At 43.2% G+C, this 26151-nt stretch overlaps 1 protein-coding gene across 2 annotated transcripts in view; it reads left to right on the forward strand.

The window, feature by feature from the left end:
- Nucleotides 1-26151, forward strand: part of ZFYVE26 (zinc finger FYVE-type containing 26) — a 1501667-nt gene that overhangs the window by 658455 nt on the left and 817061 nt on the right. For both annotated transcript variants that reach the window (XM_069638726.1, XM_069638727.1), the window contains exons 20-21: nt 3727-4478; nt 22145-22341. In XM_069638726.1, the coding sequence (XP_069494827.1) occupies nt 3727-4478; nt 22145-22341 (949 nt within the window). The remainder of the gene's footprint in view (nt 1-3726; nt 4479-22144; nt 22342-26151) is intronic.

Genomic DNA, 26151 nt, shown 5'->3' on the forward strand with positions numbered 1-26151 from the left:
TGGTAATCTCGAAAAATTTCATCCACGAAGCACTGAAAGGTCGCAGGGACCTTGCAAAGCCCAAAGGGCATTACCATATATTCAAAATGTTCCATCTGTGTCTTAAAAGCGGTCTCCACACATCCCCACTTCTCCTCCTCACCAAATTATATGCACATCGTAAATCTAACTTTGAGAAGATCTGTGATCCTTGTATTTGTTCCAACAATGGTGCAATCAGGGGCAAAGGATATTGATTTGTGATAGCCTTTGAATTCCGATCTCGATAATCTACACAAGGTCTGACTCCTTCATCACATTGCTTTATAAAGAATAATGGGGCCCCAGCTGGTGATTTAGAAGTGCATATATATCCTTTACGAGGGCTCTCAGTAATGTACTCCTCTAATGTGTCCCTTTCTTTTCCTGTATGTGCATACACTTTTCCAGTAGATAGAGCTGCACCTGGTTCCAGATCAATAGGACAATCTAAAGGTTGGTGCAGTGGTAGATACTGAGATTTAATTTCACTCAACACATATTGGTACTCCAGGTACTCTGGAGGAATGTATATAGTGGCCACTGTAGTCTGTTGAAGTATACACTCTACCGTACGATATTAAGAGATAATGTCTTCTGGTATATTACACAATGTCATACATCTATGAGATCCAAAGGTAATAGTTTTGGTACCCCTTTTTTATCAGAGGGTTGGTTTTTCCAACAAGGGTAAGCCTAGTATCAATGTAAATTGAGGTGCATTAATGATATCAAAGACAAGACTTAATTTATGGCCCTGACATCGTATTACCAGATCTTGAGTTTGGTGAACAATTTCTCCTGATGATAGCGGAGGTCCGTCTACAGAGCTCACAGGCTGAGGAAATGAATTGTAAACCCACCCCCTTAGCGTATTCATAATCAATGTAATTCCCCAATGCTCCACTGTCCAATAGTGCTGCTGTACTGATGGCAAGGGCTCCATCTTGTTGCAATGTGATGGGGAGATGCACATGAGCGGGGCTAACCAACAAACTCCCAATAAATGCTATAACAGGAGGATTATCACGCTTCTCACTTTGTCCTGGGTTAACAACAAGCGCAAGCATTTCCCAAAGCTGGTTTGGTAGGACACAACCTCAAATAGTGTCCTTTCTTACCACAATACAAACACAGTTGTTCTCTTCTGCTTCGATTTCTCTCTTCAACAGAAATTGGTCCTCTGAGTCCTCCTAATTGCATAGGTTCTGGACTTCCCTCTCGGGGCACTGATCGTTTTTCCAATGGTTGAGGAAGAGAATAACGACTCTGGGTATTCTTCCTTTGTTTGCCAAACATTGTTTGATTCACAATGTTACATCGAATAACCTATTCATATTATGAGCGTGTTCTACATGGACCAATTCATCCTTGATATCTTCCCTGCGCCCCTTTGTGAAATGGGCTTGCAAAACTAGTTCATTTTAATCCGTTTCTGCTGATAAATGCTTGTATTTGGCTGTATAATCCCTTCGCTCTAGGGGCCCTTGGGTTAGGTCCATAAGTCCAGCTCTACGTGATCGCTGGACTTGACGACTACAAAGATCAACTTTAACGCTCTTTCAAAGCCGCTGAAACTTTGCATCAGCGGATTCTGATTAATTAATAAAGGAGTGGACCACAAAGCTGCATCTCCTGTTAAATTGCTCAAAACAAATGCCACTTTGGCTTGATCAGTCAAAAAAGCTCAATCTCTATACAAAAATGTATTTGACATTGATTGACAAACACTTGATAACCTTTATGGTTTCCATCAAACCTGTCTGATAAAGCAGCCGGGGTGGAACTTCAGTGCCCGGAGCTTGAGCTGTTCCTAGGTCCACTTGTGACTGTAATCTTTGAATAGTTTCCTGTAATGTCAAATTGGCTTGTATTTAGTCTTGAACCTGTCCCTCCAATTGTTGCACCTTCGCCTCCATGTCTCAATAAGCAGGTGTTAATGGACTTCGCAATCTGTCCCAACTCACGAACTCGCCAGAAGTTCTGATTTAACAAATTGTTTTATTGTGAACGCAAAAAAAAATTGCCGCTTGCAGTTGATTTTAGTAGAAAAAAAAAGATTGTATCTATTCTTGTGATACAAAACGAGAATACTGTAATAAAATCTCACGTTCCAAAACAGCTTCACACAAAGCTGAAGTACAAAGTCGGTTCTGTGGGGGAAACGTGGCTCTTTAGCAGGTATCAGCTGTAACGGTTGCATTATCTTATTAAAACAATCTTCTGCTGGAAAGTACAAAGGCAGCTTTAACGTGAGCTCGTCTGCTCGAGAGCTGGGAGCTGCATAGAAACGGCATGCGTTTAAGAGGTTACACAAGTCCTTGCCAGCCTTCGTGAGCACCCGACTTCTCAATTCACTCCCCAAAGCATGCCAACATAAACCTACCGCATTCACAGGATTGCCGAGTCGCGGTAGCTGAAAGCAGGAACAAAAAACGTACACAGCAGGATTTCTTCCACAAACGAACGGAACAGGCATCTTTCCACAGCACAGGGCACATCCAGGTTTTTAATTAGTTGCGAAGTCGCCATCAAAAGGGGAAGGTGTTTATTGTTTATGTACGTCAGTGTACGTCCTGATGCATAAGCCAGAATTACCATGGGGCGGTCCGATAATGTGAAAGCTTCATTTGGGAGGTCCTGACATCAGCCTACCTCAATTCTCAACACAAAATATCCTGGTTGAGAGCGCCTGTTGTTAAAGCTATTATGGAGGGAGTCAAGAGGATTCACCCACCGGTTGCTCACCCGCTTCCCAGATAGGATCTTAATAGAGTCCCGCAAAGGATCATGCAGGCCCCTTTTGACCCAATGCATAAAGCCCCACTCTGGGGACCCGCCTGCATGGAAGCTTTCCTAAAAGCAGTCGTTTTAAATTAGAAGGATAATTAAATAAACATTAAGTGGTTTTAAGAACTCTAATGTCCACATTAATCCCTCCACTGAATTAATATTGTTTTTCCCCAGCGTGCAAAGATGTGGGCAGGGTGAAAACTGCATACTCTAGAAGGGATGTATGCAGAGCTGTGATGTTCTACCTTGACAGAACACAAGAATTTAGAAAACAAACCAATTCTTTGTTTCATTTGCAATGGCCAAAGAAGGTGACACAGTAACAAAGGCCACCTTTGCTAGATAGATTGTTCGGTCCATTCAACTCTGTTATACACTGACCCATAAGGGTCCAGAGCAAGGGTCATGGGTCCCTGTACACGTAGTTTAAGTGATAGTTGACGGAAACGAACCGTCAACCTCCGGTTTCTTTATTTAAAAAAAGATACCATACTCAAAGCCAACCACTAGATGGCGGCCTATGCAAAGCATGTGATTCTAAGCAGATAAAACCCACAGGAAGATAACGGAGTAAGTAATGCTTGTCATATTTATCTGTAACATATCTAGTGGAACAGATTGTCTCTGCCACAATATAACATTTGTACAAATTCTTTAAAACATGGGTCTATGCAATCTTCACTAATGTTTTTGTAAAATCAATGTTTTAAAAATGTGTTGGAGTCAAGGGTTACACATTTCAATGTTTTATAAAGGTAAACAAAAATGTAACTGTGAACCCAAGATCTGTGAAGTGGAAAGGATACACGACACAAATGTAATCCTTGAGAGCCTTCTTTGACCTGAAAGTAAGCATGGGAAATGTGCCTGATGCATGCTTACTAAACCTATGCATATTTGTTTTTGCTTCCACAGGCTATCTTCTTTGCTGAGAGCAGAAGCCTTGAATGTTAATGTGCAGCATGTTATTGTGACCTGCTGCTGCAAGGCCTTGCCTCTATGCAACGCAAGAAAACATAGTCAGACTCAATCTCTTCTCGCAAACATTCACAAGTTGACTCAGCAGCTCACCGAGTCCTGTCTGCCCGACGCTGCACTTGTGTTCCATAATCTACCTGTGCATGATGAGCAAAGCATCTGCGAGAGCCTTTCCTCCTCCTTGCCAGGTGACTCCAGTCAGTACGCTCTCACCACGTCCGCACTGGAGTTCCTGAAGTCCCAGTCCAAATTAACTGCTGCAATTGCATGTCTGAGTGCTTCCAGGGTACAAAAAGTACCCAAGTCAGGCTTGTCCTGGAAAGAACTGATTGGAAGCAAAAGAGAAGCCCCTCTGGAGATGGAACAGATATCTAGAGAGTGTGAGCTCTTGCTGGAGGAGTTTCCAAGCCTGAAGAACTTCCTGAGTGTAATGCTTGAGCCCGTTGACCAAACTACAGAGGAGGGGGGGTGCAGCTCTGCAAGTGAGCTCTGTGGCAAGTCCTGTGTTTCTCTCATGCTATTAGGCCTACATTCTGCCACCGGCGCCGATGTCTTAACGGATGCTTTTCAGCAGCTATCCACAGCAAAGGACTATGCTAGAGCTGGGACAATCTTGGACATGTACCCTGGGCACGTCGATGAGATGGCTACTCTGAAGGATGCAGTCCTCTGCTGTGCAGCTTCCGAGGGTAAATTAATTTACATTTTGTTCCAATTAAAGCCAAAGAAACGCATTCAATAATAGATAACGCAAGAAATTTTTATTTACATGCCACATTTGGAAATTCAAATACACCTATACCCTAACTTTCAAGATCTTTGGTCCAATGGGCTGGGGATTTAAATACATGACCGGATTGTATGTCATTCTTCAAATTCATTAAAAACAAAAAAAAGACCAGGCATGAAACAAAAGGGAGAGAGAAGTGGAGGGGAGGATATTTTTAAATATGACTTAAAACATGAGTATTCAAATACTGTGTAAAATATTCAATTTTTTGTTGAATTTATGTAAACAATCAGATGACAAGGCATGACCATGTTCTATTCGATGAATAGAGCAAATAGAGTTCCACCAAAGATTATATGACCGGTTGGTAGCATTTTTCCAATTGCAAGTAATATTATGAAAAGCAATGTTTACAAACATATTAAACAGAGAAAAAGAGTCACTTAGATTTATATTCGGATTGATTATAGGCCCGACCATAAGATTAGCAAGCATTAGGGGTTCTGTTAGGATAAAAATTGATTGTATTTGTACCTAAATTTTAGACCAAGAAGCATGAACAAATTTACATTTGTAGATTAAATGAGTGAAATCAGCATTAGGTTCATTATTTGGCCAACACTTGTTGGAAGCTCCAGCAAAACCTTTAGCAATACTGCTAGGGGTGAGAAAAGCACAGAGAAAAACAAAAAAATAGGTTTGAGTGAGATTGGCAGCAGGAGACGTGGATTGACATGCTTCCCAAATTTTAGTCCAATTTTCTGGAGTGAGCTGGAGGGTCCAATCCGTTTCCCAATGTCTTGTAGTACTAAGATTAATTAGAGGAGGAAGGGTCATTTAGAAACACATGAAATTTGTAGGAAGGAATTTAGTGATAGATTTGATTAAAGAAGTATAAAAGGAAAAGTCAGAAGTGTGACTATTGTATTGTGAGCATATTCATTGATAAGGGATTGCTTCTGAATTTAGAATAAATTGTTTGGCGAATTTGATCCCTGAATTATACTATCTGTAAATATTCTAAAGGTTTGATTTGGTAGAGTTTTGTTTATTAAACCATAGAAATGAGTCTTCAGGGTTGATTTTGTTGAAGGATTTAGTAGGAAGTTTATTCCAGATGATCTTGAAACAGTGAAGAGATGGATAAGAGGAAATCTTAGGCCAGGAGCATGTAATTAGAAAGTGAGAGAGGGAAAGTGGTGAAATAATGCTAGCTTCCGTATTGATCGAGAGAGGAGCTTTGTCAAGATAGGGTTCATAATGTTGAAAAAAAGGAAAAAAAGTAGTTATTTTAGTACAAAGGATTTGTGATAAAGTTGAAATTAGGGAATTTAATTCCACCAGAGGATTGAGGAAGTTTTAGTTTGTTAGCTGCAATGCAAGGGGTTTTGTGGTTGCAAAGAAATTTAAGAAGTCATGAATCAAGTCTTTCGTAAAATGAGGATTGAATAGCGGTGTGAATCATGGAAGGCGAATATAGTATAATGGGGACAGATCATCATTTTGATAGTATCTAGATGACCCCGCCATGAGAGAAAAAGTGCAGACCATCTCTCTGTCATTTCATTGACTTTTTCAATTAAGTGTTTAGTGTTAAAATTGATAGTAGTAAAGATGTCTTTAGTAATAACAAACCTAAGTATTTGATATGAGATGATTGGCATTCTCGACCAGATAAGGGAGTATTGACCTTATTATAAGTATAAGTGAGGGGCATAACTTCTGATTTATCGAAGTTTAATTTATAGCCAGAGACAGCAGAGTAATCGTTAATGGTGGAAATTAAATGGGAGATAGAGGAGGCTGGGTCAGAAAGATAGTTTAGAATATCATCGGCGTACGCAGAAAGTTTACTTTTATTATTTATAGAGATTCCTTAGATGGCTGAGTTTAATCTGATATTTTGAAGAAGGGGTTCTAAGGCATGATTGAACAATAACTGAGAAAGGGGACACCCTTGACGAGTGCGTCTTTCAACTCTAAACGAGGAGGAAAGAGAATTATTAATTTTGATGCGAATAGTAGGTGAGGAGTACAGAATTTTGACTAAGTTGATGAAGTGGGAAGGAAGTCCATGCCAGTTTAGTGAATGAAACATAAAGGACCAGGATACACAATCAAAAGCTTTTTCAGCATCAAGGGTAATAAGGGCCAATGGAACATTTGAGTTTTGGTAATGTGCTAGAATATTAAACATGATGCCCTTTAATGAATCCCAATTGATCAGGGTGTGTAAGATTAGGGGGGAAGGCTTCCAAGCGTTTCGCAAGAATGTTTGCGTATATTTTTGAGTTAATAAGAGAGATGCGTCGATAATATTTGATAATTGAGGGATCTTTATCAGGTTTGGGAAATAGAATAAGGAGGGTTTCACTAAATGAACCAGAGCTATGTCCTATATTGACAAAGTCAGAATATAAATCAGAGTTTAGGGGGCGATAGAGTCAATAAAGGTTTTGTAGAAATCTATTGTGAATCCATCAGGAGCAGGGGATTTGTTGGGTTTAAGATTAAGTATAGCTTGTTTAATTTCAGAGATAGGAATAGGGGAGTCAAGAGAATATGAATCAATTATGTCCGATACATTAGTTTTTTTATTAGGTTGTAGAAAAGATTTGATATTTTCAGAGTTAATGGAAGAATTGTGTGAATATAATTTGGAATAAAAATGAAGAAATGCATAATTTATGTCCTTTGGTTTAGTTAATCTACTACCTACAGGTGAGATGATATGGGTTATAAGAGATTTTTCTTTTTTTCTTCTTGAGATAAGAAGCTAACATTTTACCAGCTTTGTTGGAGTTCTTATAAACTTGTGTTTTAGATCTGAGGTTCGAATTAGCATCTTTGTCCGTGCACATTTTATTAAATTCAAGATGTTTAGTCATAAGAGTTTTAAGTATTGCAGAACCAGGGTTTGCATACTATGTTTTCTCAAGTTCTTTAATTGAATCAAGAATAGATTCAGACTCTTTTTGATGGCAACGAATTGGATTATAAATCCTCGAAGGGAGGGCTTTGAATGCATCCCAGTTATGTATCGATGCATGTTCAGGAAGGTTGTTAAAGAAAAATTATTTCTCCAGCATGGAGTCTGGCATGGATTCACATGCTCATGAATATTCCCCGTCGTCAGGCTGGGTATCCTCAGTAAAGAAAAAATCAGTTCAGTTTCGTTTGTCTTTCTACTAATAACCAATCACTGGACTCTGGGTCATACTGCCCCCAGCCAATGACTGCCCTCTACCTAAGCCCCTCTTCTGGCAGCAATCTTCAGATTTTTACTGCACGTTCAAGTGTTGGGAGTCCTCGTGCTTAGCTCTCGAGTTTTTAATGTGTATTGATTTTTTTCAAAGAGTTTACTCTTATTTTTTCGGTCAAATCGAGCGCCAAGCTCCACCGATTCATCTTCCGATTAACGGGGACCCGTTTCGGAACTCTCTACGCCCCTGAAGGGCAGAATTTAGTCAAATTTCACTCTGGAAGATCTTTGAGGCCTACCCTGTGTGGACATGGCCCAAGACAAAGGAGACTCGACACCCGTTGGATCTAAATATTTAGGATCTGTCCAGGATATGGACTACAGAATGTCTTCAAGGAGAATGAACACTCCTGGTGCCACTACTGCCTGCACTCCGACAAGTCACAAGTGGAGGAGGACTGTGCGTTCTACAAGAACATGTTCGTCCGGACCATGAAGACCGTTGTACTAGACTCGCTAACTGGCTGGAGGCGAAGAGCCCAGCAGCAGGTGAGAAGAAGTAGTCTGAGCGGTCTTCTAAGACCTTTGAGGGCGCTCCGGTGACGGGGGCCTAAGAAAAGGTAAAGCACTGCAAGTCCACGGACAACGGGAGCGCCGTTGGTACGGGCAAGAGGACGCAGGCCCTGGAGATCCTGCAAGAGGGCGGGTGGCGTCGGACCACACCATCACGGTAGCCACGGATATCGCCAACACCGGGTTTCGCCAGATGGCCAACAGCGTTTGCCTTCGCCGGCGCGATTGGCTCAAGGCCACCGACTTCCATCAGGACGTACAGACCAGGGTACAGGGTACTGGAATTTCCCTTCGACGGGAACAACCTGTTTCGGCAAGGCAGTGGACGAGTCTGTTCCTTCGTGCCAGACTCAAACGTCGGAGGAGAGGATGAAAGCCATCCTGGGCAAGGTGCATTGGCTGTTGACCATGGAAGTTGCCAGGGTGAAGTCCATCAAGTCCCTGCTCGACATGATGTCATGCATCTGGCTTGTGCGACTGTGCAGGTTGCGGATGCGGCCGCTGCAAGAGTTCCTCGACGCCCGTTGGATACAAGTGATGGGAAGCTTCGAAGACAAGATCTCCCCAGTGAGACTTTCCCTCAAGCGATCCGGTGGTGGACTTCCAGACCCCAGCGCATCAGGAAACTGTGATGACGGACGCATTCCTGGAGGGATGGGGCGCGCACACCGGAGATCTCAACGCAAGAGGCCTTTGGCTCCCGGATTAGAGGTCTCTGCACATGAATGTCCTGGAGCTCCGGCCTTGTTCTGGCCCCTCCTTCCTTCCGCCCCTTAAGGGCAAAGTGGTATGGGTCTTCACCAACCACACCACCACGATGTTCTACATCCGGAAGCAGGGGGGGCACCAGATCCCCAGCTCTATCCAAGGAAGCGCAGGATCTGTGGCATTGGGCTGTCACCCAGGGGTTGTTCCTGGTACCCTCCCACCTGGCAGGAGTAAAGAACATGTCGCCGACTCACTCAGCAGGGAACTGCGCTCTTGCCACGAGTGGGAACTTCAGCAGGATCAAGTAGATCTCCTATTCTGACGATGGGGCAATCCCCAGATCGATCTTTTCGCGACGGCGATGAACACCAAGTGCTGGAGGTTTGCCAGCAGGTTTCCCCAGCCGTGGAGCATGGGCGATGCATTCTCCTTCCCCTGGGACGGCTTGTTCCTCTATGCTTTCCACCATTGCTTCTGCGACTCATCAGTCAACTCAGACGGTCCTGGTGCGGGATGTTCCTCGCACACTGGCGTGGCTGAGACAGATATGGTTCCCGGACATTTTGGACATGTCATGTCCCCTCCAGTCAAGCTTCCGGCGGATGTGGATCTTCTCGCCAGGGAAGGAGGCGCAATCCTGCATCACGACCCAGGATCCCTGAACCTGCAGGCCTGGCTCCTGCAGCACTAGAGTTTGGCAGCTACGATGTCCCGGCGGACTGCAAGGAGGGTACTTGCCAAGGCCAGGGCGTCATCGACTCTTAAGTGCTATGGACATAAGTGGAAGAGGTTCTCTGTCTGGTGCCATGCACAGAAGATCAACCCTTTACGGATTACGGCCCCTCAAGTGCTGCCATACTTGCTGTCGCTGGCCAAGGCGGGGCTGGACCATGCCTCCATCAACATTCATCTGGCGGCTATCTCCCGCTACACCAGAACTCCGGGGCGGTCATCGCTGTGGTCCCACCGCCTGGTGAAGGAGTTCATGAAAGGACTATTCCGCTCGTTCCTGCCGGGGAAGGCTCCGGCTCCGGCGTGGGAGCTCAATGTGGTGGTGACCAGGCTCATGGGTCGGCCATTCCAGCCTTTGCATTCGGCACCCTTGAAATTCGTATCGTAGAAGATGGTGTTTCTTGTGGCCATCACCTCCACGTGACGAGAGGGAGAGATCCAGGCCCTCTCCTGTAAACCGCCGTACCTGACATTCCAAGAGGCGAGGGTAGTGCTGAGGACACACCCCTCCTTCATGCCCAAGATGCCGTCGGACTTCCACCTCAACGAGCCCTTGGTGTTGCCTGTTTTCTTCCCTTCGCCTTCGTCGCCTGCTGAGAGGACTTTACACTTGCTGGATGTGGCTAGAGTGCTGAGGTTCTACGTGGACTGCACGAAGATTTTTCGAAAGACATCACAGCTGTTTGTGAACTTTGGTTGGCATACCGACCGTTGCCCAGCCGTCAGAGCCCATTCGACCAGAGCGACCGCTGCTATCATGGCATTCCTGTCTGGTGTGCCCCTGCTGGACATCTACAGGGCAGCTACGTGGAGGTCGACGCACACCTTCACGAAATTCTACTGCGTTGACCGGGATTCCAGGGAGAAGTCCAGAGTCGGCCAAGCAGTGCTACGCAAACTGTTCGCTTGAAGGTGAGCCTGGTGAGGAGGTAAGGGATGCTTAATGTTGAGTTGTTGAAATGCTTAATGTTGAGTCTTGCAACTACCCGTGGTTGTGCATGTGTGCACTGCTGTGCATTCTTTTATTCATGAGCATGTGAATCCATGCCAGACCCCAGGCTGGAGAAGGAACAAGTTACCAGCATGGGTATGGCATGGATTCACATGCGAACCCTCCCTCCAACGCCTCTGCGGCTCTTCTCTTGGTCCTACTGCCACTTTACGTGCTACCAAATCTGAAGATGGCTGCCAGAGGAGGGGCTAAGGTAGAGGACAGTCATTGGCTGTGGGGCAATGTGACCCAGAGACCAGTGATTGGTTATTAGTAGATGTTAGGGAGAATTCTCTGTTTAGGCTGAATTTCCTAACCTAGTGAGTCCCCCAGCAGCTTTGCTGGATTTTTTGGGGTTTATTTTTTTCTCCTGCCAAGAGTGAGACTCTTTTACCCTCACTCTTGGACATGATTTGAGTGTGTTTCTTTGAATCTAGATGTGTTTAATGGGCTATGGGGTCTTTTACTCCATATGGTTTCATGTGTTTTTGTGATGTGTGTTATAGTGACCCCCCCAGTATAGACTCCATACCTGGGGACTGACTACTGTCTCCCAGGGCATGTAAAGTCACCATTGACTTTAATAGTCTTAAATTCTGAACAGAACCAGTACAAACCATCATATTGTGGACGTACTGGCTGGGGCAATTCGATTGCCCTAGGGTCTGTTAGTCGAGGGGGCACGTCTCCGTCCCCCCTGATCGAGTTTTGGCTGGTGGCAGTGGATACTACTTTTTATATTCAACCGCAAATATTTTCCTATGGGATTTCCCATTGTTTTAGGCTACTATCTTTATTTAATTATTTAAGGTAGCCTCGAACATACCGCCGGTTTATTTAATTAATATTAATTCTCCGGTTGGTATTTTTTTGCCAAAACTTGATTCTAAAATGGCGTTTGTGTTCTCTTCTGTGACTCCAACCCAAGTCGAGCCCTTTTGTTCCACTTTTTGGCGGGCTTCTGCACAGAAGCCCTCCAAAGTGGTGCCACTATGTCTGGGGTACTTAGGAGGGGTGGAAGGGAATTTATGCACCCTGGACTGAGTTGTCTAGGCAACTCAAGTCGCACTCCGTCCTGATTGGCCCAAGTGGTGAGCCGGCCGGCTCACCACTTAGCATGTTTGAGTGACAGCTAGGCTGAGTGAATGGGGGTTTGTTGCATAAAAGCAGGGCTTTGGGGACTGGAACTTCAGAAGTCGCCACAGGACCCTAGAATCCGACGAGGGAGAAGCTGAGCCGACCTGCCACGACACCACGACCGGTGGAGCCCTGCTGGACCGTCTCACCACTTTTCCCAACGTCAGAGGAAATCTCCCGCCGGAGAGTCTTCTTCCTTTGACTGGTGGGGATAACCAGTTGCACCGTCTTTTCGCTTTCCCGACATATCTCGTGGCCGCCTTGCCCGTGCTAAGCACCCCGGCAACCGGAATACCACATTTTACCACGACCGCGAGATAAAGGTACCACCTTTTACCGGAAAACTCTGCGGCTGGTTTCTGCCCTGGTAGTGCAACGACCTGCATCTTTCCTCCACGTCGAGATCTTCTCTTCCCCTGGACGACGACGCAACTTGCAACCACTACCAGGAACAACTGCCACCGCTGGAGGATCCTTCCCACTTAAGGTACCGTGTCCCGCCTGGCTTCCCTTGCAACCGACTGTATGGGGTAGATTTAGCCCCCGGCTTTCGAACCTGGGTTAGCCTGGAACACCTTGGCTAAACTTTTCTAAGCCTCTCTAAACTCTTTTCTGAACCCTCTGCAAGACTTTCTAAGCCTAGTGTAACCTTGTGATCTTGGGCGCATTTGTGCTCTGCTCTCTCTAAGAGTGGGCCCAGCCTTTGGACTTTGGCTCACCAGTGACTTTTTGCTCTCTGCCTTGCTAATAGTGTTCCTGAATCGTAGAGTGGTGTAACCCTGCATATTCTGTCTTTTTCCCTCCCTTTTTCACAACCTTAGTAGAGTGCAATCTAGTTAAGCGCTCACCTCTGTATGAAAATAAGTGGTGTCTTACTGTGATTTTCTAATAAGGGAAAAAGGGGTGTATATATCATAATAGTAACTGTGTTTAGAATATTTTACAATAAGAGTGCTGGAGTGTTTCAACTGTGTGTTTATAAATAAATAATTATATACTTTGATACCAAAGCTCTGGTCAGTGTTTGCTTGTATTATTGTATCTGAGTGCCTATTGAGTATACTTTACATACTGCCTAACTCTTCTTGAGGGAAGTCTGACTGCTCAGCCACACCTACCAGGTAAATCTGCGTGGTACAGACTGCTACCAAGTGGGTTTACTGCTAACACCTGTAGTCTTAAATCTTTTGCAGTGGTCCCTAAGGGAACTGCGCAGGTTTCTGCCTAACAGTAGAAAGACAGTTCAGAAACGAAACTGAAACTGATTTTTTCTTTACAGAGGATTCCCAGCCTGACGACGGGGAATATTCATGAGCATGTGAATCCATGCCAGACCCATGCTGGAGAACAACAGTTACAGGTAGGTAACATGTTCCTTAATAAAGGCTTTGGTTTTATCAATAAAGGATCAATCATTCAAAAGGAATGAATTGAATCTCCAACTAGGTGAGCATTTATTGGGAGGGGACCATTCAAGAATAGTGGAAATAGAAGCATGGTCTGAAATAGTTATAGGATCAATTTCAGAGTTTAAAATAGAGGGAGCTAATGATGAATTAACAAAAATATAGTGGAGCCTAGACCAGGATTGGTGAGGTGAGGAGAAAAACATAAATTCAGTTGTTTCAGTATGCAGAAGCGCCATGAGTCAATTAAATTTAGATTTTGTATTGTATTAAGGACGCTGGAACGGGATTTAGAATTAATAAAGTTCGACAAGGATTTTCGGTCAAGGGTAAAATCAACAATCTGATTCATGTCACTGCAAAAAAGTAACCTGTCAGAAGTCTTTTGTGCAAGTCTAGTAAAAAAAGGAGGACCAAAAAGAGGTATTATGGGCCTTAGGTCCATATACATTGACAATAGTGACAGGGAGATTATTAATGACAGTTTCAGCATTTATCCATCTCCCTTCTCGATCTTTTTCTTCACTGATTAGGGTGAAATTTAAACGCTTATTGATTAATATGGATACTCCAGCTTTCTTGTCCAGGCATTTCCAAACAACGTGTGACTAATCCAGGGTGCCTTAATCTTAAAATGTTCTTTATCAGAGCATAAGTGAGTTTCTTGTATACAAATATCAGATTTGTGTTTATTTAATAGGAAAATAATCTTGCTACACTTGATAGGGTAGTGAGTTTAACAGACATTAAAAACTTTTTAAATGATTTTAACTGTAGTAATAAATATGTCTGAAATACAGTCAACAATATAATGCCTAAACCAGTTTTTTGTAAACATTATAAAACCAATGGAATAGAAAATAGTGAATTCAATTGAGAATTTGGAACATATAGGTAAAAACTAAAAGGAAGGTAGGAAGACCAAAGAAGACAATACACAGGGGAATGTAAATGATGAGTATTAGAGGATATAAATGAATGAGTAATGGCATGAGATTAGAAAAGTGTTATGAGAAAGAGTAAGTGAACGTGATAATCATGGGGGATGTCGAGTGTGAAGATGGAATAAGCATAGCTAAGAGAGGTAGGAGCAAAGGAGACTGAAATGAGATGAAAGATTTAAACATACTAGAGAATCACTAGTTTATAAAGAGAGAATCGTACTGCATGAAAGGTGAAAATAATTTATAATCATATCAAACATATAAGTTACAATTTAATAAGATAATTTGGTTTGTGAAGAAGTAAATGGAGAGTCCAATGATTTAATTGGAGATCATGATTTGTCCCTAGGATGGCTTGAGGTGGTTGGTATCTCCAAAGGAATTGATGAGGTTGATCTACTACGTTTAAGGGTATATTTTACGTATGGATTCTTGGGAATTCTGAAAGATGACATAGGGATTTGAGTATCTTTAGATAAGGAATTGTCATCGCCACAGGCACCAGAACACAAAAACCACACCATCTAGTGATGGGGGCAATGGGTCACTTGACTCACTTATGTCCCTTTGGGACCCATAAACACAGGGGCCCTGGCTGGACTCAGTCCTGGCACCTTTGGCGCCAAGCTCATATAGAGATGTGAGCAGGAACACTTTATTTCAGTGCAGGAGTGCTTTTACTTTATTTCAATGCAGGAGTGCTTTTATTTTACAAGAACTTTGCAGGAGCTGAAAGCCTTTATTCCAGAGAACATCCTCATGTGCTGAATCATCGGGTGTGGCTCCCTAGGCATGGTCTTCATGTGCTGACTCATGGGCTGTGGCAGGCGGGCTGAACCTGGTGGGCGTGGCTTCAGAAGCTTAGCTATATAAGCTGCTTCATCCTTAAGGCTGGTGCTTCGCGTTACTGTGCACTCGGGTGAACGTGACGCTCACCGCCGCTTGGACCCGTTTACATACCTTTGAAACCAGGCGTTCTCCTGCATACTCACCTCCAGGAAACCGGTGCTTCATCTGCAGACTCATCTGACATCCAGTGATCTTGATCCCGACGCCGCAGCACTGCACTTCGCATCCGCGAAATCTGACCCTGTGAAGAAGAAGAAAGACGAGGTTAGAACATCCGTCCTAGGGCCGCGCCGCATTTGAACCCTGTGCGCCCCCTAGTTAACAATTTACCAGCTACTGTACCGCTGCAGCTTCATTCCTCATTCCCTCTGGCTGCCGCCTCGAGCTCCGCAGCTTCTGCCGGGCCGGCAACATCACCTGCAAGGGAAGAAAGCAAAAGAGCAAACATCAAAAGTGGAATGGACAGCAATACAAGACAACGAACTTTACAATACAACAAAAACAGATGGGGAAAGACAAAGGCAAACAGGAACACTTACCTGAAGTATAGTGGCTTATTCGCAGCAGGACTGGACTACCACGTTCAAGGGACCAGTGAAGGAACTTGGTCCAGATCATACAAGCGCCCCTGCCAGAAGCAGCAGGACGGAGTGCTCGCCAAAACTAATCAATAGGTGAGCTTTCCAGGGACAGCACATCCCACGGGTACCACGGTTTGGGAGAAGGGCTCTGGAAGGGGAATCAGGCGCACAAGCTGGCATACTCACGCCCCCTATTCTCCACGCAGCAGCAGTCCCGAGCAGCATCACCTATTACCACCAGTCACCACATAAGGGCAGAGGGCGAAGTCGGACCCGAGCGACCTCACCCCCGGGAGGGCTGCAACCGTGCCCCAACGCCTCCGCAGAGACCTGGTAAGCATAACAGGAATTAGTCCCGGATTTTGAAGATGAAGTATCTATCAGAGTAGTTTGCAATGCTTGAAGCAAGTTATGCAGTTCGTCTGGGTTTGAAAATTCTTTAGTGGGACCATCAGGAATAGTGATAATCATTTTTTTGCTGGATCTAGTAGACCATATCTGATGTTAAGCGATTTAAGATTAGGTCTCATGTCTAGAAATCTCTTCCTGTTAGCTTGGGAGGCACTGGGAGAAGTATGAAGAAAATTTATTTTGAAAGAGAATGGGGGAGTTTTCCTTGGCCGCTTGAAGGATTTGTCTAGCCTGTTAATGACGGAGAAAACATGCAATGAAGGATCTTGGTGCAGAATCAGTACTGGTAAAGCGGGGTCTGATTCTATGAGCTCGTTGTAGTTCTAATGGTGGTGAGAAAGTGATTCCCCAAGGTGGAAGGGATCCAGTTTGTTAGAAATTTGATAGGATCATCACCTTCATTTCTTGTCATGCGATTTCTGTCTTCCAACTCTAAAATCACATTCTAGTTGAAGTATTTTTGTTTGCATACTTTCCAGACCTTCTACTCTATCCTCCACAGTACTAATCATTTCTTCTGCTTCATCAAGTTGACCAGAGAAGAGTTTAATGTTGCTTTTCAAGCCTTTAAGTTCTTCCTGAATGGAGGATCAGCGGGAGGCAAGTGAGGAAATAGAGGAACGAATGTTGCCAAGTTTGAGAATTTTTTCCATGCAAGCATTAAAAGGTGCATTCTCAGCGGAAGACATTATTTGTAAATGACTGAGAAATATGGAAATAATGGAAAAAAATGTGGTCGGGGACAGAAGGATTCCTTTTTGGTTATGAAATAAAGAGCAAGTTAGGCAAGCAACAAGTAGGATAGTATTGCTAGTGTGAGAAAAGTAAATTAGTTGATGTGGAAGTATGTGATGGTGTACTTAATGGATGTAATTTAAAGAAATAAAGGGTAATGTAAAACTTCAGTTTCTGAGAGAAGCAGCAATCAGCTCGATGGGAACCGGGCTGCAATATATTTAATGAAAAGGAGAAAAGATTTTAACTGCCAGCAACAGATTCAATCAAATATGATGAAATTAAAATGTGTATGGTGATGGTGCAGAGCCTCAAGTCAAAAATGTCTGTGAATGGTAGATTCAAATGTATTAGGATTGTACTGATCGGGGAGTCTCCTGTAAAAATAGTCAATAAGTAGATCGTTGTTTATGTAGCCTTCTTGAAAAGTCTTAAATTAGATGAAAAATTATTGGAGTCTGGCAGAAAGTATACCCTTGGAAGTGAGAATGGAGTTCCATAGATGCAGCAACCAGATTTATAAGGACAAACAATTTGAGAATAACAGTTGTAGGAAAGAATCTACAATGCATTAAGAATAATGTTATTCAAGTAACAAGTAAAAACAAAAAAAAACATTTATGACACTTAATGAAAGTTTGGAGTTGAGTTATGAAATCCTTTTATCATAGACGCTGCAGTAGCTAGCAAATGCAATTAATTTTGTAATTGTACCAGCAAATATCTTTGTAATGAAGAAAGAACGTATCTGAGTGGATTACCCGCAGCGCGTCGTCCCGATCAGCTGACTAGCGTGTCGTTTTTTTTCTAATCGACGCCACTGCTGCAGGCCTTGTAACCTTTTGTGGACGTATGTGTAGTAATCGATGATTTAAACATTAGAAAAGAAAGGTGACAAAAAGCTAAAGGTGACATTCAGCTGGTATGTGGATGACAGATATATTGTTTAAATATCCGCTGAATTCAAGTATGTGAGGGCGAATCTATGAGGTAATTCAGCCCTTCGCAGAAATGTATGCCGGGTAAAAATTTGTTGCGGTTAGTAAAAATAGTATGCTTTCCAATAAATATCGGATTGACACTTGAAGTAGCATCACAGAGTTGCAGTGAGAAGAAAGTTATTTAAGTCAGTGGTTCCAATAAGTAATTCTTAATAAAAGTATGGTGTTATATTATAAAAAAAATTCTTTCATCAAAGAGGTATCAGCAATTAGCACATACCATTCGGTTTGTGATTGTACCAGCAAATACCTTTGTGAATGCAAAAGAACACATTATCGGTCCGAGCGCGATATCAGCTGTGCGTCTTCCTGAACAGCTTACTAGCGTGTCAGGTTCTCTGCTAATCGACGCCGTTGTCGCAGGCCTCGCAAACCTCAGAGGGCGTAAGCGTCGAACTCAATGACATTCAACGCCAAGGATGAAAGGCGTCGGACAAGTCGAGGTAGAGGTCAGCTGGTAAGTGAAACGCTGATATATTGTCAAAATGATTGCCGAAGTCAGGTGAGTGAGGGCAATACTGTGAGGAAATACAGCTCCACATAGCGACGCATGCTGAGTAAAATCCGTAGCAGTCAGCAAAGTTAATATGCTTTCTAATGAAAATACATTTGCCGGACGTAGTAACCTTCCAGAACCAAATAATGGTATTGATTATGTTGGAAAATCTATCTGTAGCATGTTTAGTGAGATAAAAAGCCTCCTCAGCTCCGGAGCTCCTCACCTACACGTCCATCCTCGTTGCCACTCGGCCACGCCCCCCTCAGACCTCCATTTCTATGCTTTAAAGTGTGCTGCTTCTAAGCTCTGCGAAGCAGAAGTGGCTTATATCCCCCATTTACTTTGCCCAGAACATTTCTTTTACTCTAAACTCTTCTATGTTCACTTCTTCAGACATTTGCTTTAACTACATTTGCATCTTCACAGCATTAAGATGGCAATGGGAATGGTTATGGTTAGCTGTGAGTTAGGGTTGGGGTTAAGCGTGTGGTTTAGGGAAGAACATGGGTCAGAAAAGAGGGGGGAATTACAGGGCTCAGTCTCTCTCTAGAATGAGAAGTGAATGTTAGAAGAAGTGAAAGCCAGAAGAAGCAAGGCTAAGATTGCAAATATGGCAAAGTGAATGTATAGTGAGGTGAATGCAGGAGTAAAGGCACATGTTTTAATTCTTTTCATTTTTTTTAATGGAGGGTGATGTGTGTCAAACCGCCAATCAGTGATTTTCGTTGTAGGGTGAGTTGGCCTACCTAATTACCAACTATTGTGAGGAATATGTGGAGAAATGTGAGTATGTATTAGAACCCCCTTCTATGATTTCTACTGCAGTTTACATTTGGATTTAATTTTTTGGCTATTCGCTATGTCATTGAGGTTGCTGGACATTGGCGGGCCCTCGAGGTTCCTTATTCCCAAAGCTTTTTATCTAAACATGCTGGAGCGACCCAACCAACATAGGAATACAACGATATTACTGTTGAACATGTTTTTTTTTATATATGATTTCTTTGATGGACGATTCTCATGTAGAAGCAGTAACGCAAAAAAAAAATGCCCTGATAAAATGTTTCATTCCCACATATTCTGTGTGTATTTTGGGGTGGCTGGCTGGTGCGCTGATGAACATTGAAAATGTTTCCTTTTTTCTGCATCTTACAGGAAATATTTTGGGGAAATCCTGGATATGCCCTCTCAGGTCAGGAAGCACTGTATAAGGGTATGCACTTGCCTGGGTCTGGCTTGGATTCCAATGCTAGGGCCTTTGCGTGGCTGATCAGGTCCTGACTGAGTTTGTGGCTTGCTAGTCCTAATAGTGTCTGTAGCTGGGTAGATGTTGATGATTGTGACTAACTCCCCCCACCCCCCGTCTCCCGCAATTGGACAGTGCTTACCTGTTTGAGTGGTGCAGATCTTTGGCATGGTGTGCTGGTGTAACTGCCCAATCTGGATTTTGGATAAGAACGGGAGCTTGTCCACCATTCTGGAGGTTGCCCACTAAAACAAGAAGCAGGATTTCCACTGACCCAGAAGAATGCTGCTACAACCAACGGCAGCAGAGAGGTGCAGGGAGAGAGCAGTGTTTAGCATAACTAGCAGTGGGTAGGGCATTAGTGTCATTGTTTTTTTCTGGAGCCAAAAGAGCAAAACCTAGATGGATATAAAGGCAGAAGTATAAAGAGCTGTAGTTTGCACAACTTTATTATAAAGGTTTTTGCAGCTATATTCCCTACATGTCTTCCTGTGTCAAAAGTGTTAAGTGTTCCCTGAAACCATTGTCCACCTTCTGAAGAGTTGCGTTGCCTTCTCAGCTATAGTACCTCTTGGAGAGTTAGGATACCTCAAGTCGAAGCACCCTGAAAACCTGGTAGAATAGGCATATCTGGGCCCCCATAAATGAGGTCTACGAACAATCTCTTTAATAAATAGGACTGATGCCCGTTTAAAGCTGCTTAGAGACAGGAGCCATGAATCCCATAGATTGTGGACACTGCCATGTTTCTGAAAACATCCAATCTAATCCTCAATGGAGGAGATCGTGCCTGAGGAAGCCAAAAGGAAATCTGTGATGAAGAACCTCTGGGCGGGCCAACGCTATCTTTCCCATTTAAAGTGGTGAAGAATAATGGTCCTTCCTGAGATGGGATTGGAACTTCTCTCTTCACCAGAGTCCAGGCCATTTTAGAGATCTCCTCACTGATCCCTGCCTGAAGATGGACCAGATTCCAGAGGGCTGTCACGGCCTGAGATTTAGAGATGACTCAGACACCTTTATATAAGTTCACGTTCTCTTTTATTTAATACCAAAGTTAACAGGGAGTTAGGTTAAATCGAGTCTAAGGGGCAGGTTTAGGTTTTCATGACTTCATTTGGCTTTCTGTATCTCTGGTCCTCATTCCTTCCCTCCTCTGTCTCTTCTTCCTACATCCCCATGCTCTACTCTGCAATGCTACACACTGACTCCGACTAAATCTCCCTGCCTGTTTATACCAGCAATTGGGCCCTTGACCTGCAGTTAGGTATCACCTAAGGGGTAAGGAAAGTGGTGTTTTGTGATTGGCTCATATTGCAATGGACTAAATATTTGTCAAGTGCACTTGGTTGCTCGGAAGTCCATATCTTCTCAGTCACCATCTTGGAAACACTTTGCATACACTCGGCTCCATGATTTTGGGGCTATAGCTCTCAGTCTTGAAATTGTTGCAGTATTGTGTACAACTTCACCCACTGCCTCCAACACCTTAGCTCAGGTGGGTTCATGATTGCACTTTCTTGCAGTGTGACAAACCAGGCCAGCTTTGTATGTTCCTTATATGAAAGGGTTCTCAGATTGCAGCAAGGGTAACCGTGGGCCAGCCATTTCGGCTTCTACTATATTTGATTCCCGCTGTACTACTTACTTCTCTTGGGCCATAAGGTGCATCTGGTGCATGGAGTGGCCCTGCAAGCGAGGCTTGAAATAGGATTGAATCCAGGAGAACACCTGTATTCTGCAGCTGGAGCCAAAGGTGTGGTTCCTGGTCCCCGGGGGCTGCCAGACACATCCTCTAGCTTTCAGAATGTACTTGATCACAGGGTACTGATGCAGTGTGAGGGTCATGTGAATATTCGAGTAGTAGAAGAACATTATGATGCCAGCAACATCATTGAATGCTACTAGTAGAGGATTAAGTGGACGGATGACAACATGTGTGAGGCCATTGTCTCTTCGATAAGAACATACTGACACGAAAAGGGCAGAGTATGCATGCACTATCTCAAAGTAGAATATCTGGGAGAAATGAGCAGTGCATTCTACAGGCCCAGCACAGATCCACATGAGAAATGGCCCTAGGGGATCAAGAATAAAGCTGGAGATGCTGTAGGTTCAAGACTGGCCAGTCAAATAGCTAAACTCTCTCTATGTTGTTAAGCGATCACAGTATTTCTTCTCCAGTCGGGGATGAGAGGGGGATTTTTGGGGCCAGCTAATGCTCCATATGATTTTGGCAATGAAACAATTTAATATTTTAAAGCAATTTGCAGTCTACTTACTTTCTTTCATTCTTGATGTGTTCTTTAATCATTTTGGAAAGGTTTTAGTTGATGAAGAGTCTATTCCTTTATAAACATAACTGAACAGTTACAAAGGGATTGAAGAGGGTAAGTGCAGCATGTTTGATGTTTTATTGCTTGTCAAGAGTGTAGGCGAGCCACACTACTACTTTCCATGTGTCCAACCAAGAGGTATTTGTAAAAGAGATTACTGCTCTCAATACTTAAGATCGAAAATATTTTAAGTTCCACAGCTGATCAAGTCTCTGATTCTGAACTGTCTTTGCAGAAGCTAGCATCTCACATTTAGTCTGTGCTTTCATAACAGATGAGAATGGTTGGAGGTACCTCATGGGCGTGAAAGATGCTGCATTAAGAAGCAAGCTGGCCCTACTCCTCCTCCAAAAGTGGCCTCTCGAAGCATGCCTGGACGTCCTGGCATACAGCATAAGTGATCCTTCCATTGATGAACCACTGATAACAGACCTTCAGAAAAAGAAGCAGGAGCTGCAGGTTTATCAAAAGGTAAAGTGATGCCCCATCAGACCAGAAAAAAGGGCTACACAGTTCCTCCATTGGCAGATGTACTGAGGCAAATGTCAGTAACATAACATTAAACAGTGTCCAAATGTACATTTCCAGAACAGTTCATGTCTGATGTTTGGCGGGGAAGCGGGCCAGAAATCTTGTTACTTTTTGACAGTAGTGCTTTTGCTTTTATTGAAGAAGCAAAACCAGATCAGCGTGGAAAAGTGCATTAAATCTAGCAAGATTCTAGTTTTTTCGCAAAGCACTACCATATTTTTTTTTATTATACATGTTTATTGAATTTTAAATATAACACATCTCAAAATATATAACCAATAAGTAAACATAAAACAGAAAAAAAAAATCAGGATCACAACATTAATGAATACACATTCCCTAAAAAGAGGAAAATTACAGATTTGATTTAAACCATGTAGACAACAGTCTTATAAATCCAAAAATCGGCCCCAAATTTGATCAAACAAATTCATTTTCTTATCCCTGTATAAAATCAATCTTTCCATTCTGGATACTTGTTTCAGATCATCCACCCATTCCGAAATTGTCGGTCTGTCATCACCTTTCCATTTTCTCAATAAAAGCACTACCATATTGAAAGATTTACTTTTTGTGTAAGCCCCCAAAATAAGATTAGAAAAAGAATACGTGTGTGAATTGCCTCAATAAGGCTTTCTGCCGGTCTATGTATATTTATTTATTTATTGCAATGTTTGTTTAGCACTAGCCCTACCAGAGGGTCTCGGAGCGCCTTGCCAAGGTTCAAAGGTTGAAAAGGTGGGGATATCAGATATGGCATAGAAAGTTGGACACAGTAAACTCAAGCTAGCAAACGCTGCCGTTTACATATTTGAAAGCCATGTTCCAGATTCCCTGTCTGGCATTCTCATCTACATTAACATGCCATCATTATTTTTGGCTGATTGGAGCTAAGGCCACTGGTTGCCAACTGTTGGCATGCACATGATACAGGGCTAATGAGTTTGACTGAAATAAGTACTGCATTCTAAACATGAGTGTATCTTTCTGTATGTAAACTAGTGCACTGACAAAATGGTTCACACCCTAGAAAATGCTGTGGAGTGCCTGTTCCCCCCCCTCCCCCAGGCAGGGAAAAGCATGGTGCCCTTAAAGCTTTAAAGGTATAGGGGTGCTCCAGCTTCACAGTACCTGGCAAATGATGAGCATATACAATGGCAATAGCTGGCAAATGCCTCTACTGTGTCAAAACTATTGGCCTTGTCAATGCTTATCGTTATTATTGTTGTTGTAATTTTTAGTATTTCTTTTATTATCTTTTAATGTCCTTTGTGTAGTCTGAGGCATTTCAGAATTCAAAGATGGAATGCTGGAGGACTTTAGAAAACAAAAATAATCTGGTGCATAAAACAGACTATTGCCTAGAATAAACATTATAAAGCAGTAACTAGTAATGTTCCTATTTGGAGTCTGCATTGAGTCACAGGCTGGTGGAACCCTGTTTTTACTTGTCACATACGTGTGAGCTGAGAGTGCAAGCCCCACCAACGTTGTTCCCTGTCAGGGAGCTATTTGCACTTCTGGATTTAAAGTCCAATATTGCAAACATTATAGAGGACGGCCACATGGCATGACTTTTGTTGTTAGATCTGTCTGCTGTGTTTGATTTAGTCGATCACTCTCTTTTAGCAGACAGACTAATTCAAGTTGGCAATTGTACCCCCTTTACCGCTTTCTGGTTCAAATCTTTTCTTGGACCATGAACCGCAAATGTGGTTATGGGAAGTGCTCAATCATGTAGAGCCTCCCAATTATGTGGAGCTCCTCAGGGTTCTTGCCTGTCACCTCTGCTCTTTAACATTTACTCCCGCCCATTATGTGATCTACTCTTTTCCCTGGGGATACTGTTGGCCAATTTCACGGATGACACCCAGATTGTTTTGAAGCTCTCTGGATCTTATATAGAGGACTCTGATAAAATCAATGAAGTCTTTTAATCAAGACAATCGTGGATGGCCATGAATTTTCTAGCTCTTAATAACTCTAAAACAGAGGTGCTTATCCTAGGGACCCAACAAAAAATGAGAAAACTAGACCTTCAATATAAAAACTTCAAGATTGCTGGTAGCAATATTGAAGTCTCTGACTATGTAAAAAGACTGGGAGTTTTTTTTACTCTCATCTCTCGTTTAAGAAGCATGTCACCTACCTCAAGTCCTCCTGTGCCTACTATGTCAACTTGTTGTGGCAGATTTGCCCATATCTTTCTGAGGCTAGCCGAGCATTGATCACCTCTGCCATTATCAACACAGAGTTGGATTATTGCAACAGCCTGCTAGTAGGGACCTCCCAGACCAACATAAGAAAGCTGCAGGTCACACAAAATGGCACAGTGCAGGTAGTATGTGGCCTTAAACGTCAATCTTTAGTGTCTGAATCACAGAGGAAACTGCATTGTTCCCGGTTGAGCAAAGAATTCAGTTTAAGGGCCTGACCATGGTATTTAAGTGTCTTCAGGGTGAGATGCCTTTCTATCTTTCTTCTACAATCAATAAGATCACATTCAGATGCACCCTTCGTTCTAATAATACCCTCAGGCTACACCAACCGCGAGTTACCCAAAATAAAACTGGTGGCTCAGACTTTGATGTATGGGCACCAGCCTTATGGAGCATGACTCCATTGGACCTCAGAGAAATTCCCTTTATGGGCATGCATTTGCCTGGGAAAACTGTGCTTTTTCGCGAGCTAGTGCAGGACCTCTGTCTGTGGAAGCCAGGAAGTGGGTTGGGACTGACTGGTCTCAATACACCAACTGTGTGTATGTCTGGAGTGTATGCATGAGTTTCACCAACAGCTGTCCTAATTGGGCCACTGCTGAGGTGTGCATGAGGGGCATATCTTCATTGGATGGGCTGAGTTTCTGTGCTCACCTGAATTTTTCCATAAGAAGTCCTGCAACTATTCCCCAGAGATCCTGCGAGGAGCCAAGTATCCTGCATTGCCATGAAGACTTCGGAAGACCCATGGACCGATCCTGAGAACGGCTGGCAACCAACTGTTCCTGCAGTCACGGTGGATCCCTGTCTGGCTAGTGAGCTTAGAAGACCTTCATCGGTGCGTCGACCCTTGGCAGTGGTGGGAACAATCATTCTCAACTTCTTCTGATAACTCAATAAGTTGGAGCCTTGGGAAATTTTCTTTTTAGGAAAGGGCACCTGGTTACGTCCCTGCTCTATCCAGGTGGGTGAACATTTATAAAGTACAAGTGAGCACGGTACTATGAACCCACAACACTTAAAGGGAAAACAAACACTACTCCTGACAGTGGAGCTACGTATAAATGGTAACAATAACTAATGCCTGTGAATCAGGTTTAATACATCAGAGCATATGTTCCAAATACATAGAGAGAACATTGGACATTCAATAAAATATATACAATGTACATACAACAATGAATAAATACATGTGCCAAAATAACTCCTTTAGGACAGGTTTTCGATAGCAATTATAGTCTTAATGGTCTCTTGTGAGGGATACCATGGGGAAAGTAATGTAATTGCAGTGCATTCAATACATCATGTGTGGCGATGTGACATGGCATAAGGCCTACACAACTGTGTTTCGGCCTCAAAGTAGTACTTGTTTGGCTGTAACTTGGACGGCCTTCATCAGGACAGAGAAAATTGAACAAGACGGTCCTACGTGATCTGTCAACATAATAGACAGAGAACATGAGTCAGAAGTGTGTGGGGTTCAAGGAGTAAAAAGAAACCATTTTGAATGCATCTAATGCTTGACTCACAA

This window comes from Ambystoma mexicanum, chromosome 14, assembly GCF_040938575.1.
Source record: "Ambystoma mexicanum isolate Mex_15411 chromosome 14, UKY_AmexF1_1, whole genome shotgun sequence".
NCBI lineage: Eukaryota > Metazoa > Chordata > Amphibia > Caudata > Ambystomatidae > Ambystoma > Ambystoma mexicanum.